Source organism: Salmo salar, chromosome ssa18 (assembly GCF_905237065.1).
Source record: "Salmo salar chromosome ssa18, Ssal_v3.1, whole genome shotgun sequence".
Taxonomy (NCBI): Eukaryota; Metazoa; Chordata; class Actinopteri; order Salmoniformes; family Salmonidae; genus Salmo; species Salmo salar.
In genome coordinates this window covers 70,962,829-70,982,421 of record NC_059459.1, presented here as the reverse complement: position 1 = coordinate 70,982,421, position 19,593 = coordinate 70,962,829, and the positions used below count along the sequence as shown (strand labels likewise).

General features: G+C 42.5%; 1 protein-coding gene across 1 annotated transcript in view; it reads right to left on the bottom strand.

Moving 5' to 3' along the window:
• Positions 1-19,593, bottom strand: part of ndrg2 (NDRG family member 2) — a 37,882-nt gene that overhangs the window by 4,603 nt on the left and 13,686 nt on the right. Inside the window, exons 2-11 of the mRNA XM_014156516.2 lie at positions 8,940-9,033; positions 6,763-6,804; positions 6,443-6,548; positions 6,068-6,188; positions 5,852-5,914; positions 5,539-5,599; positions 3,185-3,271; positions 2,116-2,172; positions 500-603; positions 127-165 (exon numbers count right to left, since the gene is read on the bottom strand). Coding sequence (XP_014011991.1) covers positions 127-165; positions 500-603; positions 2,116-2,172; positions 3,185-3,271; positions 5,539-5,599; positions 5,852-5,914; positions 6,068-6,188; positions 6,443-6,548; positions 6,763-6,804; positions 8,940-9,014 — 755 coding nt within the window. The 5' untranslated portion in view covers positions 9,015-9,033. The remainder of the gene's footprint in view (positions 1-126; positions 166-499; positions 604-2,115; positions 2,173-3,184; positions 3,272-5,538; positions 5,600-5,851; positions 5,915-6,067; positions 6,189-6,442; positions 6,549-6,762; positions 6,805-8,939; positions 9,034-19,593) is intronic.

The window sequence follows — 19,593 nt, the reverse complement described above, 5'->3', positions numbered from 1 at the left end:
GAGAGAGAGAGAGAAAAAGAGAGAACAAGAGAGAACAAGAGAGAACAAGAGAGAAAAAGAGAGAGATCGAGTGAGAGACATATTCCATACTGTTGTCACAGCTGATTTAAGGGGTGAGAAACTTACTTGAAGTTGCTGTTACGGTCAATGATCAGATCCCTGCGGCTGTAAGAGAGGAAAGGAGGAATGGGAGGTTACACTAGTGTAGCTTTGTGTGTGTTTGTGTGTGTGTGTGTGTGTGTATTCTTGTGGGGACCAGAAGTCCCCACAAGAACAGTAAATAAACAAACATTTGACCAACTGGGGACATTTTGTTGGTCCCCACACAGTCAAATGCTATTTCTAGGGGGTTTAGGGTTAAGGTTAGAATTAGTGTTAGGATTAGAAGCTAGGGTTAGTTTTAGGGTTAAGGTTAGGTTTTTGGGTTGAGGTTAGGGAAAGAGCACGGGTTAGGGGTTAGGGAAAATAGGATTTTGAATGGGACTGTGTATGTGTGTACCTGTTGTAGCTTCTCCAGAACAGCTCAATGTTGATGAGGTTTGGGGCTTTGGAGATGCGATCTCTGTGTGACCTCACCAGGTCTGCATTTGCTGACATCTCCTCCTATAAACCAAGACACAAATTACACAACAGTATTGTCCTTACTAAACTCAGGCAAAAAATAAACGTCCTCTCACTGTCAACTGCGTTTATTTTCAGCAAACTTAACATGTGTAAATATTTGTAAGAACATAACAAGATTCAACAACTGAGACATAAACTGAACAAGTTCCACAGACATGTGACTAACAGAAATTGAATAATGTTTCCCTGAACAAAGGGGGGGTCAAAATCAAAAGTAACAGTCAGTATCTGGTGTGGCCACCAGCTGCATTAAGTACTGCAGTGCATCTCCTTATGGACTGCACCAGATTTGCCAGTTCTTGCTGTGAGATGTTACCCCACTCTTCCACCAAGGCACCTGCAAGTTCCCGGACATTTCAGGGGGGAATGGCCCTAGCCCTCACCCCCCGATCCAACAGGTCCCAGACGTGCTCAATGGGATTGAGATCCGGGCTCTTCGCTGGCCATGGCAGAACACTGACATTCCTATCTTGCAGGAAATCACGCACAGAACGAGCAGTATGGCTGGTGGCATTGTCATGCTGGAGGGTCATGTCAGGATGAGCCTGCGGGAAGAGTACCACATGAGGGAGGAGGATGTCTTCCCTGTAACGCACAGCGTTGAGATTGCCTGAAATGACAACAAACTCAGTCCGTTGACGATAAATGCGAATCCGACCATCATACCTGTTGAGACAAAACCGCGACTCGTCAGCGAAGAGCACATTTTGCCAGTCCTGTCTGGTCCAGCGACGGTGGGTTTGTGAGAGTCCAGCCTCTCTGCCCCTATTGCGGACAGTCTGAGCACTGATGGAGGGATTGTGCGTTCCTGGTGTAACTCGGGCAGTTGTTGTTGCCATCCTGTACCTGTCCCGCAGGTGTGATGTTCGGATGTACCGATCCTGTGCAGGTGTTGTTGCACGTGGTCTGCCACTGCGAGGACGATCAGCTGTCCGTCCTGTCTCCTTGTAGTGTTGTCTTAGGCGTCTCGCAGTACGGACATTGCAATTTATTGCCCTGGCCACATCTGCAGTCCTCATGCCTCCTTGCAGCATGCCTAAGGCACGTTCACGCAGATGAGCAGGGACCCTGGGCATCTTTCTTTTGGTGTTTTTCAGAGCCAGTAGAAAGGCCTCTTTAGTGTCCTAAGTTTCCATAACTGTGACATTAATTGCCTACCATCTGTGAGCTGTTAGTGTCTTAACGACCATTCCACAGGTGCATGTTCATTAATTGTTTATGGTTCATTGAACAAGCATGGGAAACAGTGTTTAAACCCTTTACAATGAAGATCTGTGAAGTTATTTGGATTTTTACGAATTATCTTTGAAAGACAGAGTCTTTTTTTGCCAAGTTTATGTCCTTACTATGTCAAATATTGTGTGTTTTATAGGATAAAGATAGATAGTTCAATAGTAAAAAAAACATCAGGTTACAGTCTATAATAACACACACAGTCTTTTTTACCACACACATACACACACACACACGCATACACACACACACACAAACCTGGCTGAAGAGATGACTCAGGATCTGCTCTGTGAGGGAGGAGGTCAGGGTAGTGATCTAGAGACAGACAGACAGACAGACAGACAGACAGACAGACAGACAGACAGACAGACAGACAGACAGACAGACAGACAGACAGACAGATAAGAAAAAGTAATAACAGCTTAGTCAATATCATACAGCACAGTAACACCACCATGAATACAATTCCACTCGCTGTTTTCCTCCTCTAAACGCTACTTGATGAACTTGAATAAGATTTTGGACTGATATTGGATCTAATAGTCAAATTGATGGAAATGCTGCTAGTATTCATGAACATATGAACATTTATGAACCCACCACCTCCTGTTCCCCTTATCCTACAGTCGTGGAGAAACCAACTTTTAGTGTTCAGAGATAAAACACTTCAGTTCTGACTGGAGTGGAAGGTGGTATGGAGTCTTCAGAGGGGTAAGGATGATTAGGAGTCTGAAACTAGGGGATTTGGTGGTCAATATAATTACTGAGGATAATAGCAGACAATTTTGCCACTTCTTTTTGCCATGCGCTTCAATTTAAGCCTACTAGAAAGTGTGTACCCTCAGGCCTGGAGGGAAGCAAAAGTCATTCCTACCTATGGGAGATCGTGCAGTACTACATAAGAGCCATGACTACATGAAACTCTATTCCACATCAAGTAACTGATGCAAGCAGTAAAATTTGATTTAAAAAAACAGATAAAAATACACCTCATGGAACAGTAGGGACTGTGAAGCAACACAAACATAGGCACAGACACATGCACACACACAATAACATACGCACTATACACACACACACACGGATTTAGTACTGTAGATATGTGGTGAGTAGTGGCCTGAAGGCACACACATAATGTGCTGTGAATGAAATGTAATGTTTTTAAAATGGTATATACTGCCTTTATTTTGCTGGACCCCAGGAAGTGTAGTTGCAAATGGGATCCATAATAAATACAAAAGAACCTTCTGGGCTTCTGAGTAATGATACTATTTAATACAAAAGACTTTAAAATATATATTTTTAAACATATTAAATGGACAGTAACCTTCTGGGCCGCCCAGTCCATCCACCCTCTGGTCTCAGGGTCCATGTTGATGAGAACCAGACCTTCAACTGAGTCTGGATGGGCCATCTGAGAGAGAGAGAGAGAGAGAGAGAGAGAGAGAGAGAGAGAGAGACACAGACACACAGGCAGGCAGGCAGGCAGACAGACAGACAGACAGACAGACAGACAGAGAATGACAGAGAGAGAGAGAGAGAGAGAGAGAATGAAAGAGAGAGAGAGAATGAAAGCGAGAGAGAGAGAACAAAAGCGAGAGTAAAACATTTGTCAGTATTAACAGTGCTTTCGGAAAGTATTCAGACCCTTTGACTTTTTCCACAGTTTGTTACACTACAGCCATATTCTTACATGGATTCAATCTTTTTTTGTTGTTGTTGCAATCTACACATAATACCCCATAACGACAAAGCGAAAACAGGTTTTTAGATACACAGAAATACCTTATTTACAAAAGTATTCATACCATTTGCTATGAGACCCAAAATTGAGATCAGGTGCAGCATTGAAGGTCCCCAAGAACACAGTGGCTCCATCATTCTTAAATGGAAGAAGTTTGGAACCACCAAGGCCTTCATTGTAAATAAGAATCTGTTCTTATATAAAATAAAATCTAATAATTAAAATGACTAGATCTGGCCGCCCGACCAAACTGAGCAATCGGGGGAGATGGGCCTTGGTCACGGAGCTGACCCAGAACCGGATGGTCACTCTGACAGAGCTCTAGAGTTCCTCTGTGGAGATGGGAGAACAACCATCTCTGCAGTACTTCACCAATCAGGCCTTTCTGGTAGAGTGGCCAGACGGAAGCCACTCCTCAGTAAAAGGCACATGACAGCTCGCTTGGAGTTTGCCAAAAGGCACCTAAAGGGGGCGGGGGTCGACCAGTTTCATTATTGCAATAATTAATCGATATTAAATAAAGATGATTGTTTGAAGAAATGACCAATTCTTTCTCAGTACTGAATTTCCACGGCAATAGTTCATATATAGTATGTTTAGACTGCTGAATTGTATGAATTGACAAAAAGAAGCAAGCACTGGGATACACTGAGGAGATAACTATATAGCAATATTTTGCTAATGCTATTTGCTCTTTTGCTAAGGCAGGCTCAACCAAAACTATGTTCTCTCTGCTCAGACTGGGCTTACAAACTTGCGTAAATCATATTTGATTCACACAAGCAGCGGGTGAGCTTTAGATCTCACACGTTATATTCTGAATGTTGCTGTCATCCTCATCTGATAGAAGGCGACCTGCTGAATATAGCACAGCTTTAAACTAATCTTTGAATGTGATTTTGTCAGGTTTAAAATACATTTTGTTGACAGCTCTGTCTCTCAAGACAAAACAGTGGTTTAGTCATCTACCATTTCATCCATGTTTAACGACACAGTCAAGTCTCTACTTCCTGATTGGGTCTAAACACACTTTAACACATTTATTTTGCAGACCCTCTGCTCTAATAGAAATCAATTAGAAATTGCAATTGCTCTTATGACCTGTCGGTGGAGAACATGGAGATAACTTAGCAACTTAGCAACCAAACACATTCGTGTTTAAATTATTATTATTTTTTAATATTGTTTGATGCTAATTCTCACTACACATAGACATAGGGTTTACATGCCTAGAGTAATGCCTCGTAATGCTTGTTAATGGTTTGTAACTTAAGCTTTATGCCTTGTATGTGAATCCATTCATTTTACAAAGTTATTAAAATAGTACTTGATTTGATATTCACTTCTCATGACCATTCCTTGATCTTAGCCAGCTAAACCCATAATAGCTGATTGTACCTGGTTCAACGTTAGGCTCTGGCCTATTGCTCTTCATCTAATGGAGTCAGATCATTCATTTAATGGGCTAATTGCTTAGCCTTACTACGGATCACATTTGAGGGTTTACTAGAATGTTAAATGGAGTCCGATATACGTTCTAATAGACTTTGTCCATTAATTGCTTAGTCTTATTATGGGTCTAATATGGGGTATATATAATATGGTTATATGATAAATATTACCCCACTACACTAACACATGTTAGTTCAATGCACAGACTAGTACCAAGAGACTACATAACAGAACTAACAGCATAGTATACTTAAGCAATATTGCTATTATTGTTATTATTGTTATTGCTAATTTAAACTGGTTACCAACTTAATTAAAGCAGTAAAAAGTCATTTTGGTAATACCTGTTGTATATGGTCTGATATACCACGTCTTTCAGCCAATCAGCATTCAGTGCTCGAACTACCGTGTTTATAATGTGATTTATGGCAGGGCAGCTGTATGAACTGATACAGGGGGAAGTAACATGATAAGAACACACTCACTGTGAACCTGGAGAGAATGTAAGAACCAGATCCCACTCCAATTCCGATGACAGTACGGAAACTAGAACAGGGAGTACAGACTTAAGTGATAGTGTTTCTGATAGTAACAACATGGATAGACATGTCTGGACTGTAATATACATCTGTATTTCAGTACAAAGTACCGACTTAGTGACAGAGTTTCTGTTAGTGACCACGTCTGTTGTGAATGACAGTAGACATTTGAGAATACTAAGTAATCCATTTTTTGGTGGTGGACAAGACAGTAAACAAGCAAGTATTATGTAATGACGATGAAATAAGTCTGACTCACTTGAAATATGTCAGGACAGCAGGGATCATCTCTGCAATTTGCTCCATGGACGGATATTGGTATCTAAGACACATGAGCGAGAACATGTTTATATGAACAGTTAAATACACACACACACACACACACACACACACACACACACACACACACACACACACACACACACACACACACACACACACACACACACACACACACACACACACACACACACACCCCATAGGATAGGCAGTGGCCCCCTCCTCTTGGCCAGGAGCATCGATGTGGACCAGGGTAAAGTTCTTCACTATCTCCTGCATCTCCTCAAACTTAAACAGAGGAGAGAAGCAGCTTTTACCTGGCAGAGAGAGAGATACAGAGAGAGAGAAAGAGAATGGGAACGATAGAGAAAGAAAAAGTGAAAGTCAGAACTTGAAAAGCATAAATCATTCACCATAAAAAAGAAAAAAACTGAAGAAAGGGCAGTCGCAGAACTGAAGAGAAACTCAAAATTAAAAAAGGCATATTGCTGTATGGGATGACTGAGGAAAGGGAAACAAAGCAGAGATGAAAGGTAAAGACAGAGTAATAGAAGGAGAGAGAGAGACTCACTGTCCAGGCCCACGTCGTGGAAGGTCAGGATGGCGGGACGGCGTGTGTTGGAGGTTCCATGGAGAGTCACGTGGAGGAGACCATGTGGAGTCTCAATACTGTGTTCCTGAGAGGGAGGGAGAGAGAGTTACACACATAAACTACCATAACACTAAGCTACACACACACACACACACACACTCAAATATACACAGTGAACATTCTTCCACATACAGAAATAAAACCATACACACACAAACATATGTTGAACAAACATACTTTCACTGACACAAGACACGACACATACATACACACGGTCATTTATTCAGAAACAGTGTTACCTGGCCCTGGTCCAACAGTATGCGAGCTGCAGCCTCAGCATCCTACAAAGATGGAGAAAACCGTTCAGGTCTCTATTGGTTTTGGGTACAACGGTAGGCAGAACCAGACATATTTCTGACACACAATATCATTGTGAAATACATCTGGGAACCTCTCTGGGAAGATCATTGTGAAATGAATATGTACAGCTGTTCATTGGAAAATACTTTTCACAGTATCAACCCACTAACATGAGTCCTGTGCCCGTCTTCAAAAAGTAGGGTCAGTTTCTATCTTTTACATCATAATGAATAAGATCAACGTATTATGATTATGGACACGGCGGACCTGAAGTCTTAGATTAGCACTCCTACTCTGAGACACTTTTGGAATATGGTCCTGGATCATTCATTTGAGTCTGTAATTCCCCTAACAGTCCACCGTCAGCAGATGGCAGCACTGAGACAACACATCTCAACCCTCCTCTCCAGCTCTGTTCTGCACAACAACAGAAGAAGAGCTTCTCATCTTACACACCCTCAGGGCTATGACATCAACCAAGCTCTCATGTCTGAGCCAGCCTAGACCAGCAGCTACACAAGTACACACACGAGAACACATGCAGTCACACATGCACACACACACCCCTTAACTTTGTCTACATTTTGTTGCCGATTTAAAATGTATTAAATTAAGATGTTTTTTGTCACACGCAATACACCATAATGTCAAAGTGGAATTATGTTTTTAGACATTTTAAAAATGTTTTAAATGGCTAGCTGAAATGTCTTGAGTCAATAAGTATTCAACCCCTTTGTTATGGCAAGGCTAAATATGTTCAGGAGTAAAAATGTGCTTAACAAGTCACATAATAGGTTGCATGGGCTATAATGGTGTTTAACATGATTTTTGATCCCTGTACCCCACACATACAATTATTTGTAAGGTCCCTCAGTCCAGCAGTGAATTTCAAACACAGATTCAACCACAAAGACCAGGGAGGTTTCACAATACCACGCAAAGAAGGACACCTATTGGTAGATGGCAAAAAATAAATAAGTAGACATTGAATATCCCTCTGAGCATGGTGAAGTTATTAATCACACTATGGACGGTGTATCAATACATCCAGTCACTACAAAGATACGGGCGTCCTTCCTAACTCAGTTGCCGGAGATGAAGGAGATTTCACCATGACTTTAAAACAGTTACAGTTTAACGGCTGTGATAGGAGACAACTGAGGATGGATCAACAACATTGTAGTTACTGCACAATACTACCCTAACTGACAGAGTGAAAAGAAGGAAGCCTGTACAAAATAAAAAGATTCCAAAACATGCATCCTGTTTGAAATAAGGCACTTAAGTAAAACTGCAAAAGATGTGGCAAAGAAATGTACTTTATGTCCTGAATACAAAGTGTTATGTTTGGGGTAAATCCAACGCAACACATCACTGAGTAGCACTTTTCATATTTTCAAGCATGGTGGTGGCTGCATCATGTTATGGGTATGCTTATCTTCGGCAAGGACTAGTTAATTTATGATAAAAATAAACGGAACAGAGATAAGCATAGGAAAAATCCTAGAGGAAAACCTGGTTCAGTCTGCTTTCCAACACCTTTCAGCAGGAAAATAACCTAAAACACAAGGTCAAATATACACTGGAGTTGCTTACCAAGACGGCATTGAATGTTCCTGAGTGGCCTAGTACTGACTTAAATCAGCTTGAAAATCTATTGCAAGACTTGAAAATGGCTTTGTAGCAATGATCAAAAACCAACTTGACAGAGTTTGAAGAATTTTTCAATAATGTGCAAATATTATACAATCCAGATGTGCAAAGCGTTTAGAAATGTACCCAGAAAGACTCACAGCTGTAATCACTGCCAAAGGTGATTCTAACATGTATTGACTCAGGGGGATGAATACTTATCTAAATCAAGATATATTAGTATTTTTTATTTAACAAATCTTATACTTTTTCTTCCAATTTGATATTACAGAGTATTCTGTGTAGATCGTTGACAAAAAAAAAGACAATTCAATCCATTTTAATCCCACATTGTAACACAACAAAATGTGGAAGAAATCAAGTGGTGTAAATACTTTCTGAAGGCTGGATGTGTCAGCCTGCATGCGGCAGCGTGTATGTATGTGTGTATGTGCCTGTGTGTGTGTACAGCATGTGTGTGTACCTTTGTAGGATCGGGCTGACCAGGAAGTAAAGGTTTTTCCTCTGTGATGGCGATCTCCTGCATCTCCGTCGTCATGGCGTCACTTGTTCAAGTCCTAGAGAAGATAAACACGTTTATGAATGAATAGACATCACAATTCAAGCGTCTCTCTAACGTGCACGCACACACACACACACACACACACACACTCTGCCTTTATCCACTGGGACTTTCGCAGTTCCGCGGGACTTCATGGAAGTGATTTACTAATTAAAGTTAGCAATATAATTAACTGGGAAGAATAAGGGATGATGGAGGGATAGCGTGAGAGAGAGAGAGAGAGAGAGGACAGAACAAGCAGAGAGGGATGTACGTAGGCCACATTAGGCAGAATGCAGTGCCAAGGTGACATTATTCAACTGTAATCCCAGTGTGTGTGTGTGTGGCCCCTAAGGTGCCTGTGTGTCTCAAACACAGAGAACATCCCTCAACACTCTGCCCGTCTCTCTCTATCTCCCCCCTACATATCTCTCTACACAGCGACTTGGAGGTTGAGTACTCCTGAATCGTCTTAATATAATCATCACTGTCACTGTTTGATAAATACCACATCATCAACTTGTGAGCCTAATATAGCCTGTTTTTGTATTCTTTCCATATCAAAACGACCATGCCCAAAACAGTAGCCTGTCTGAAATGAGGAAGTGCACATTGAAAGCTGATGGATGATGACATGGCGGGTTGTAGCTTGGCTTGTGGCTAACCATTGGCACATCCCTTCCCTAGATTTGTGTTTTCTATTCCATTAGGCTGTTGCAATTTAGGGACAAGATATCCCTCAGAGAAGAAGAAGGTTACGTTTTTAAATATGTTACCCATTTCAGGAAATTAATCATTCTCATCAATATGTGTTTTTTGGCTGAAACGCCTCCTGGAACATGTGGACTTTCATGTGCCTTAATAACAAACTTGTATGCATCTGTAAATACAAATACAAATGTTAAATTACAAGCCTAGTTGGTTCAGCCACAGAAAAATACAAGAACCATCCCGCTTGCCATGGATGGACTGGACATGCCCGAGAGATGAGTTCGGATTGGTCTGCCATGTAGCATGCTTCTGTCTATAACATGAGCTTCTCAGTATGTGCAGATAATCCTTGCTACCGCAGCTTTTTTGAAAGATATCATGGAGAACTGCAAGTGTTTCTACTGCTCTCAACAACATTGCTGCCCTGAATTTAGCAGGTGCTATTGACAAAGATCAGTGGGAAAAAGTTGTGACGGACTACTTTCTTGAGGACGATCGTGCATACTGACTCTCTCTGACTTCGAAAATGAACGAGAAGATGAGGAAATCCCTGATTTATGTATAACATTTTTAATGAATGAGAAGATGAGGAAATCCCTGATTTATGTATAACATTTTTTTAAAAAGGAACCAGACAATGTAGAGTCTTCTGATGTTGCTTCAAGATGTCCACCATTGTTCCTGTACCCAAGAAAGCAAAGGTAACTGAACGAAATGACTATCGCCTTTGCCTTGTAGCACTCACTTCTGACATCAAGAAGTGCTTTGAGAAACTAGTCAAGGATCATATCACCTCTACCTTACCTGACACCCTAGACCCACTGCAATTTGCTTACCACCCCACTCCACAGACTATGCAATCGCCATCACACTGCACACTGCTCTAGCCCATCTGGACAAGAGGAATACCTATATAAGAATGCTGTTCATTGACTATAGCTCAGCATTCAACACCATAGTACACACCAAGCTCATCATTAAGCTCGCGGCCCTGGGTCTGAACCCCGCCCTGTGCAACTGGGTTCTGGACTTCCTGACGGGCCGCCCCCAGGTGGTGAAGGTAGGAAACACACACCACCACTTCGCTGATCCTCAACACTGGGGCCCCACAAGGATGCGTGCTCAGCCCTCTCCTGTACTCCCTGTTCACCCATGACTGCATGGCCACGCACGCCTCCAACTCAATCATCAAGTTTGCAGACGACACAACAGTAGTAGGCCTGATTACCAACAATGAGGAGGAGGTGAGGGCCCTGGGATTGTGGTGCCAGGATAAAAACCTCACCCAACGTCAACAAAACAAAGGAGCTGATCGTGGACTTCAGGAAACAGCAGAGGGAGCAGCCCCCTATCCACATCGACTGGAGCACCGTGGAGAAGGAAACAAGGCGCAACAGCGCCTCTTCAACATCAGGAGGCTGAAGAAATGTGGCATGGCACATAAACCCTTACAAACTTTTACAGATGCACAATTGAGAGCATCCTGTTGGGCTGTATCACCGCCTGGTACGGCAATTGCACCGCCCTCAACTGCAGGGCTCTCCAGAGGGTGGTGCGATCTGCCCAACGCATCACCGGGGAAAAAGTACCTGCCCTCCAGGACACCGACAGCACCCGATGAAACATGGAAGGCCAAAAAGATCATTAAGGACAAAAAGCACCTGAGCCACTGCCTGTTCACCGCGCTATCATCCAGAAGGCAAGGTCAGTACAAGTGCATCAAAGCTTGGACCGAGAGATTGAAAAACAGTTTCTATTTCAAGGCCATCAGACTGTTAAATAGACATCACTAGCACATTAGAGGCTGCTGCCCTATATACAGACTTGAAATCACTGGCCACTTTAATAATTGGAACACTAGTCACTTTAATAATGTTTATATGTCTTGCATTACTCATCTCATATGTATATACTGTATTCTATTCTACTGTATCTCTGTCTATGGCGCTCTGATATTGCTCGTCCAAATATTTATATATTCTTAATCCCATTCCTTTACTTTGGATTGTGTGTATTGTTAGATATTACTTGTTAGATATTACTGCACTGTTGGGAGCTAGAAACACAAGCATTTCTCTACACCCGCAATAACATCTGCTAAACACGTGTATGTGACAAATAGAATGTGATTTGATGACAGTGATGGGGAAGAAATGCTGATCAACAGTGTTGTTGTCATGGAAGAAGTTGACCGAGTTTTGAAATCAGTGAAACATTAGCTGGCTGGCTCGCTAGCTAACGTTACATGTATGATCTGTGTAGTAATATTATTTGTATCTCAGAAATCTTTTGCATTGCTAGTTATGGCCTAATGTCAGCTAGCTAGTTAACATTGAACCTTGTTGGTTAGCTTTAGCTACCTGCAGATTCATACTACAGCATTTCATGCATGGTGGCTAGCTAGCTAATTTTCCCCACAACTGCAGACACTCTCTAGCGGTTGGAGAATTAAATCACCTTGATCTCAACATTTAAATGGACTGAAAAATAACTGTACGTTTTGCGACTTAAGACACCCTTCTAGCTAGTTGACCACCGATTTTCATTGCAGTTTATGTAAGTTAAGTTAGGTTTTATTTATATATATATATATATATATATATAGACATATACACACACACACACATTTTGTGGGACACGCTGTATATAGGAAAGTTGACTGCGGGACAGACCACACATCATTTAATATCCAACTTTTTACCTAAATTATTCATACTCATTTATGTTAGTATTAAACTGTTATCTACGTTCTCAAAACATAAGATTCATCTGTAAAACAAATAATGACACATTATTTGGTTACAATGCTGAATAAGATTTTTAAGAGTCTACAGGAGGGCGCACCAGGCTACGCAATGAAAAGTTGACAGGCAAGTCATTTTTTTTACTGGAAGACGAGCCAACTATCTAGTAAACACTTCGGATATGAGGTTATTGTCTCTTTTTTGAACAAAATTAAACGGATATATCATGTAATTTAACAAAATAGTAAGGTGGCCAATAACTGGGTATGCCGATAATACCGGACTTACTTTGTTTACTAAACCGCTTATCAAATAGTAGTATTTCCACTGAAATGTCAAACATGCTAATTGCTAACACGTTAGCTAACATTTTTACAACACCAATAATCACAAAACATTGACGGCTTGATCACAAGATAACACTGTTGAAGGTAATATACTTCTCAAAAACGCTGTTGAATATGCCGATAATATGGGGTGCTACAATATGACCATCCATTTGTATTGCTAGTACTGTATGGCTTGGCATTATGGTTCATTGTTTAGCAGCTAATTTACATGTCCAAACAAGACTCCACTTCACCAGATGAGTACATGGCCCATCAAGTTAGCCAGGTGTGTCTTGGGGTGATGACGGCCATTTATTTTATTTAATGAACATGTGAACAGGTGTAGACATTTGAGACCCATCCACGTAGCTAGATGTGGCTGGGGGATGGCTATATAGCCTCTCTTTCACATGACCCATCAATTTAGACAAGTGTGTCTGGGTAAGCATCATCTAATAATGATAAATATATTATCTGGACACTTTCTGTTTTTGATATTGCTACTATGCAAGTAACCATTTCACACATTAAAAAATACACCTTCTGTATCCTGTGCATGTCACAAATAAACATATTTATTTGATATAGTGTGTGTTTACCGAAGATGGTAATGTGAAGAACAACATGACCTGCACCAAAGTCAGATTAGGATGTAGGCCAAAGACTAGATAAAGTGTATTTTTACATGGAGTTTTTCCTTATTGTAGACTACTATCTTCACCACTTTTACTCTTGAAATCTTTGGTTGTTTACTACACTACCTTGCTCACTCTGCTAAGCACATGGCCACACATGTGAATCCTTAAAGAGATGGGTGAGGCTAAGGCTTAAGAGGGTGTGAACAATGCTGAATGGGTGTAGACAAAGAAGAGCTCTCCAGTATGTGTACCAAAACATTCAAGGCTAATTTTGTCAAAAGTGGGGTTACAAGTTTATCAACTTTCAAAGCAGAACTACTTTCCCATTGTTGCTCAACTGCAGTGTTTTTGTAGAATCTCAACTTTTATCCAATGTGAAAAACACAATTTCAAATGTTGCTACATGAGACTGAAAAGGGGTGCTGGGTCACATATATAGATTTGTATGACATTTTCAATTTTTAGACAGAGAGGATAGAGCGAGAGAGAGGATGACAGTGGGTGAAGATAGAGGTTGTTTTAAAGGACAGTAGGCTGGATTCCAACCCTTGCTGACAGCATAGATACGTGAGCCGGATGCGGCGATGCTACCACATCACAAGCGTCTTTATTCCACTCCATTATTCAGAATGTAGAAGATATTTTATCCCCTTCATAATATTATTACTTTCAAATACTGAAATTAACATTTTAATAGCGAGCGACTAGATGTCAAATCTAATGCCACATGACAGGAAAGTAATTGTATGGAATGGTAACGGAATAATAATCAGAGAGACAATCACCCGGTACAATTTGGTTGTACACAAGTAATTAATTACAATACAAGCCATAATCTTGGATAACAATGTCAATCAGCTCTCTGCAAATCAACAAACAGTGACATCATCCCAAATTCCCTATATAGTGCACTACTTCAGACTGGAGCTCTACACAGGCAGCAGCATTGCATCCCACTGTTTCACAAAATGATCAGCCACAATGTGTCATGTGCCAGAGCTAGTTGGTTAGCTATCGACTGGAATGTGGCAATCATTCAGTCATGTGACTAGCCGCTAGGTTGATTATGCATAAGCCTCTCTCTCTCTCATCACAACCATTAAACTCTTTAACTGTTTTAAAGTTAACACTGGCCTCATGGTGAGTGCCCTTCTTTGCGAGGCATTGGAAAACCTTCCTGGTCTTTGTGGTTGAATCTCGATGCTCGACTGAGGGACCTTACAGATAATTTTATGAGTTGGGTACAGAGATGAGGTAGTCATTAAAAAAAAATCATGTAAACAGTATTATTGCACACAGAGCGAGTCTATTCAATGTATTAGGTAACTTGTTAAGCTCATTTTTACTCTTGAATTTATTTAGGGCTGCCATGAAGGGGTTGAATACTTGCTGATTCAAGACATTTCAGCTTGTCATTTGTAATTAATTTGTAAAACTATTGAAAAACATTCCACTTTGAACTTGGTCTAGGCCAGTGACAAAACAATCGCAATTTTAAAAAAAATTCAAGGGGTATGAATACTTTCTTAAGGCACTGTATGTATATACAGCCAATTTGTCATTTGCTATCTCTCTCTGTTCATTTCTCTTTTGCTCCCACCCTCCTTCTATCTCTGTCCGCCCCTCTTTATCTCTTCTCTCTCTCTCGGTCTCTCTCTTTTCCTCTATTGCCCTCTCTCTCTCAAGCACACTCTCTCACCCTCTCACTCCCTCATTCTCCCTGTGTGTGAGTCAGTGTGTTTTAGAGCGTGTAAAAATGGTTAAACTGCACAGGAGGGACCGTCTGTCACTACATAGAGATGGAGTGAGAGAGGGAGAGAGAGAGATGGGGAGCTAAGAGACTGTTGGCTGCTGAACCCCCCCCCTATCTTTCTATGTATATCTCTGTCTCTAGCTCTCAACAGTTTGCTCTTTGTATTATGGATGTTATTCAACAGCTGCTTAGCTTCCGTTATCGGTCCTGAAGCGCTTGGTAGCCTGACACGCAAATCAGCTTTTACGCATCAGGAAATAGCTCTCGCTGGATAATTGTGTTTACACAGGCTTTGGATATAATCTGACCGTTCGGTAGAGTAGTCAGTACAGCGGCCATATGTAACTCAATGTGTTCAGTTTAAAAATCATGAAGCTTATGTAGGCGGCATGATTGCGTTCAGGAGGGCGCAACATTCTGAAAACGTGAGATAGAAATGTTGCGCACTGCACAGCAAATACTCCCAGTGTTAAAGCAACACTGAGAGTGTGAAATATAAAACTGGTCCAGTGTCTATACAGGTCCACACTTATCAGTGTTAAAATTAACACATTGCTTTGTGTAAAGCCATATTTGAATATTTCCCAGAGTGCCTTGCCTTTCGAGTGAATTGTAGAGTTATCACCCATGACTGTATTTGTTTGTGAAGAGACATTTTTTTGTTGCATTCATCCATTTTCAGTACTGTGACCTTCACTAAGTGAGATCCTTATCAAATATTTTATCATTAAGGCTTGCCTGACTTCTACTTGTTCCTGGGCAGCCGCTACACAGCGTTACATCGCACTCTTGCCACCTCCCCGGTCAACAACAAGACCCAGGCCCTCGTACGGTTCTGGCTGGGATCTTACCTCAGGACCCTGAGGCTGATCCCGGTCGACCTGCGAGCCCCAGTCTCTTTCCTGCTCCCCACACACTACGTCCAGCTCCAAATGTTTTTAAGACATTTTAAACTGGAAAAAGAGGCAGTCACGGTTTTAACTAAACACCGCTCTCTTCTCTCTCTTGTGCAGTAGCGGGAACCAGTGTGTCCAGTGCGCGGGCTTGCTACAGGCGAGCCCACAACAGTTTGGCGCAACGTGGCCCATCCTGCTAGGCTGAACCGGCACCGGGACCTGTCCTGGATGGTCGCCCATGAGATCCTCTCGGTCAGGGCCGTTATGCACTCCCGGGGGCATGGTGAGGACACCCGCATGCCCCCGACCAGGCTGCGGCCAAGATGAGTTAGTGGGGCACTCACAGCCGCCAGGGACCTGTGGAAGGAAGCAGGCCCCCTGGTCTCCCCGTGTCTGCCAGCAGGGGAGGACCTAACGTCCCAGCTCGTGCTGTATGGGGTGGGCCGAAGGCCTATTCCACCGAAGGTCTTCACCAAGCTCTGGCCCACCCTCACGTGTCTGAAGGATGCACTGTGGTCCTCCCGCAACCTGCTGGTAGCGAAACGAGTAGAGACCACCCTGGGGTGGTACAGAAGAAAGGGGGCCTCGACCCCAGGCGAAGGGTCCCCCACAACACCCAAGGCCCCGGCGGCCACGGCCTGACAGTGCTGCGGCTCCTAGGGCGATGCGCCTAGGGGAGGCATCTCCTCTGGGCCCCGACGGACAGGACGGAAATTGATTCGGAGGAGCAGGAGGAGGCGAGTTTGATAAGGACTCACCCTGTTCCTGTACAAAGGACCGAAGACAGCCTTTTAACAAAGTGACTTTTTGACATGTTTTTCATGTCTTAAAAATGTTTTACCTTAGTTAAACCATTTGTACACATTTTAAATGGCTTTTACAGAACTGGATGTTTTTTTTTACCAGAAAAAGTACTTTTATTCATGGTTGTTTCTAACAACATGTACTTTTTAACAAATGTAAAATTAAAATACTGTGTTTTATACTTTTATGTCGTTTTTATGTGTATAAAATGATGTGCAAAAATATGAGCTGTTTTAAAGGAAATGCAACAATAAAACTTTTCCAAAAGAAAAAAAAAATCATTAAAATTAAAAAGGATTTAACACAATACAACACACATTTCATAAGGACTTAATTTGAGGGCCTAGTTTTACCCTAATAGAGTGGCCTGAAACTCATGATTTACAGGCAACATCAGACCTCCAAGTCACATTATCCTGACTTGCAAAGTGATGTGTAATTCAAGTTTCAATGTCACATGCACAAGTACAGTGAAATGCCTTTCTTGTAAGCTCTAACCCCAACAATGCAGTAATCAATAACAATGTAATACTAAAAATAACAAGGTAGAACAAAAACACAAGTTATAAAATAAGAAGAACACAATGAACACGAAGTAAGCTATATACAGGGTCAGTTCCAGTACCATATTTACAATGGGCAGGGATACTGGAGTGATAGATATGTATAGGGGTAAGGTGACTAGACATCAGGATATATGATAAACAGAGTAGCAGAAGCGTAGATGACGATAGTATGTGAGTTGGTGTGCATGTGTGTAGAGTCAGTATAGAGGTCCTGGATGGCAAGGAGCCCGGTCCGAGTGATGTACCAGGCTGTCCGCACCACCCTCTGTAGTGTTATGCGATCGTGGGCGGTGCTACTTCCATACCAAGCAGTGATGCAGCCAGTCAAGATGCTCTCAATGGTACAGCTCTATAACTTTTTGAGGATTTGAGGGCCCATGCCAAACCTTTTCAACCTCCTGAGGGGGAAGAGGCGTTGTCACGCCTTCTTCACGACTGTAAGCATGTGTGTGGACCATTTTTAGTTCCTAGTGATTTAGACACAAAAGAACTTGAAACTTTCGACTTGCTCCACTGCAGTCCTGTCGATGTGGATGGGCGCGTGCTCGACCCCCATTTTCTGTAGTCCACTATCAGCTCCTTGGTCGTACTGACGTTGAGGGAGAGGTTGTTGTTCCAGCCCCACACTACCAGGTCACTGACCTCCTCCCTGTAGGCTGTCTCATTGTCGCCAGTGATCAGGCCTACCACCATCGTTTCGTTAGCAAACATGATGATGGTGTTGGAGTCATGCGTGGCCAGACAGTCGTGGGTGAACAGTGAATACAGGAGGGGACTAAGCACACACTCCTGAGGGTCAGCATGGCGGAGTTGATGTTGCCTACCCTCACCACCTGAGGTTGGCCTGTCAGGAAGTACAGGATCCAGTTGCAGAGGGAGGTGTTCAGTCCCAGGTTCCTAAGCTTGGTCATGAGTTTGGAGGGGACAATGGTGTTCTGGGGGACAAGAATGGGGACATGAATGTGGGGATTACAGACTGGGACAAGAAGAGGTTGAAAATTACCGTGAAAATGCCTGCCAGCTGTTCTGCACATGCTCCTGAGAACGCGCCCTGGAATACCATCGGTTGACCTGATTAAAGACTTCCCTTACGTCGGCCTTAGAGCGAGATCATCCAATCTTCTGAGTCATTGGCGGCCCTCACATCCGGCACAATCTTGTTATTGTCAAAGTGTGCATATAATGCATTGAGTTTGTCTGGTAGAGAGGCATCATTGGGCAGATCATGGCTGGGTCTTCCTTCGTAATCCGTAATGACTGTAGCCTCTGCCACATGCGGCGGGTGTCAGAGCCTATGTAGTATGATTCCATCTAATTCCTATATTGACCTTTTGCTCTGCGGAGGTCATATTGTGTACTTGTTCCTGTCCTCAGCCATAGCCTCAGGGTTGTCTGCGATAGACCTGTGTGCGGCAGCACTATCCTTTAGTTTATCGTCAACCTCAGTGTTAATCCAGGGCCTTTGATTGGGGAAGCAGCGAACCTTTACTGTGGGGACAATGTCGATAATGCATTTCCTAATGAAGCCGGTGATGGAGGTGGTTAGCATGTTGATGTAATCGGCGGAGTCCCGAAACATATTCCAATCAGTATAATCAGCATAATCCTGTAGCATAATCTATGATTCTGGTGACCATTTCACTACAGAGCGAGTGACGGGTAATTCTTGTTTGAGCTTCTGCTTGTAAACAGGAACCAGAAGTACGGAGTCATGATCTGATTTGCCGAATGGCCGACAAGGGAGGGCCTTGCATGCTTGCTTGTGGGTAGAATAACAGTGTCCTAGGACTTTATCTCCCCTAGTGGTGAGGGAGACGTGTTGATGTAAATTGGGTATCACATTTCTTAACGACGTGGAATTAAAATTCACCGGCAACCAGAATAGCAGACTCTGGATGTAAGTAGTTTTTTGTAAATGTTTTCATATTTCATATAAAAAAAGTTTTTTTATCATTTTATTTTTGACTTTGCACCCCTTTTTCTCCCCACTTTTGTGATATCCAATTGGTAGGTACAGTCTTGTCCCATCGCTGCAACTCCCGCACAGACTCGGGAGAGGCAGAGGTCGAGAGCCATGCGTCCACCGAAACACGACCCTGCCAAGCTGCACTGCTTCTTGACACAGTACTCACTTA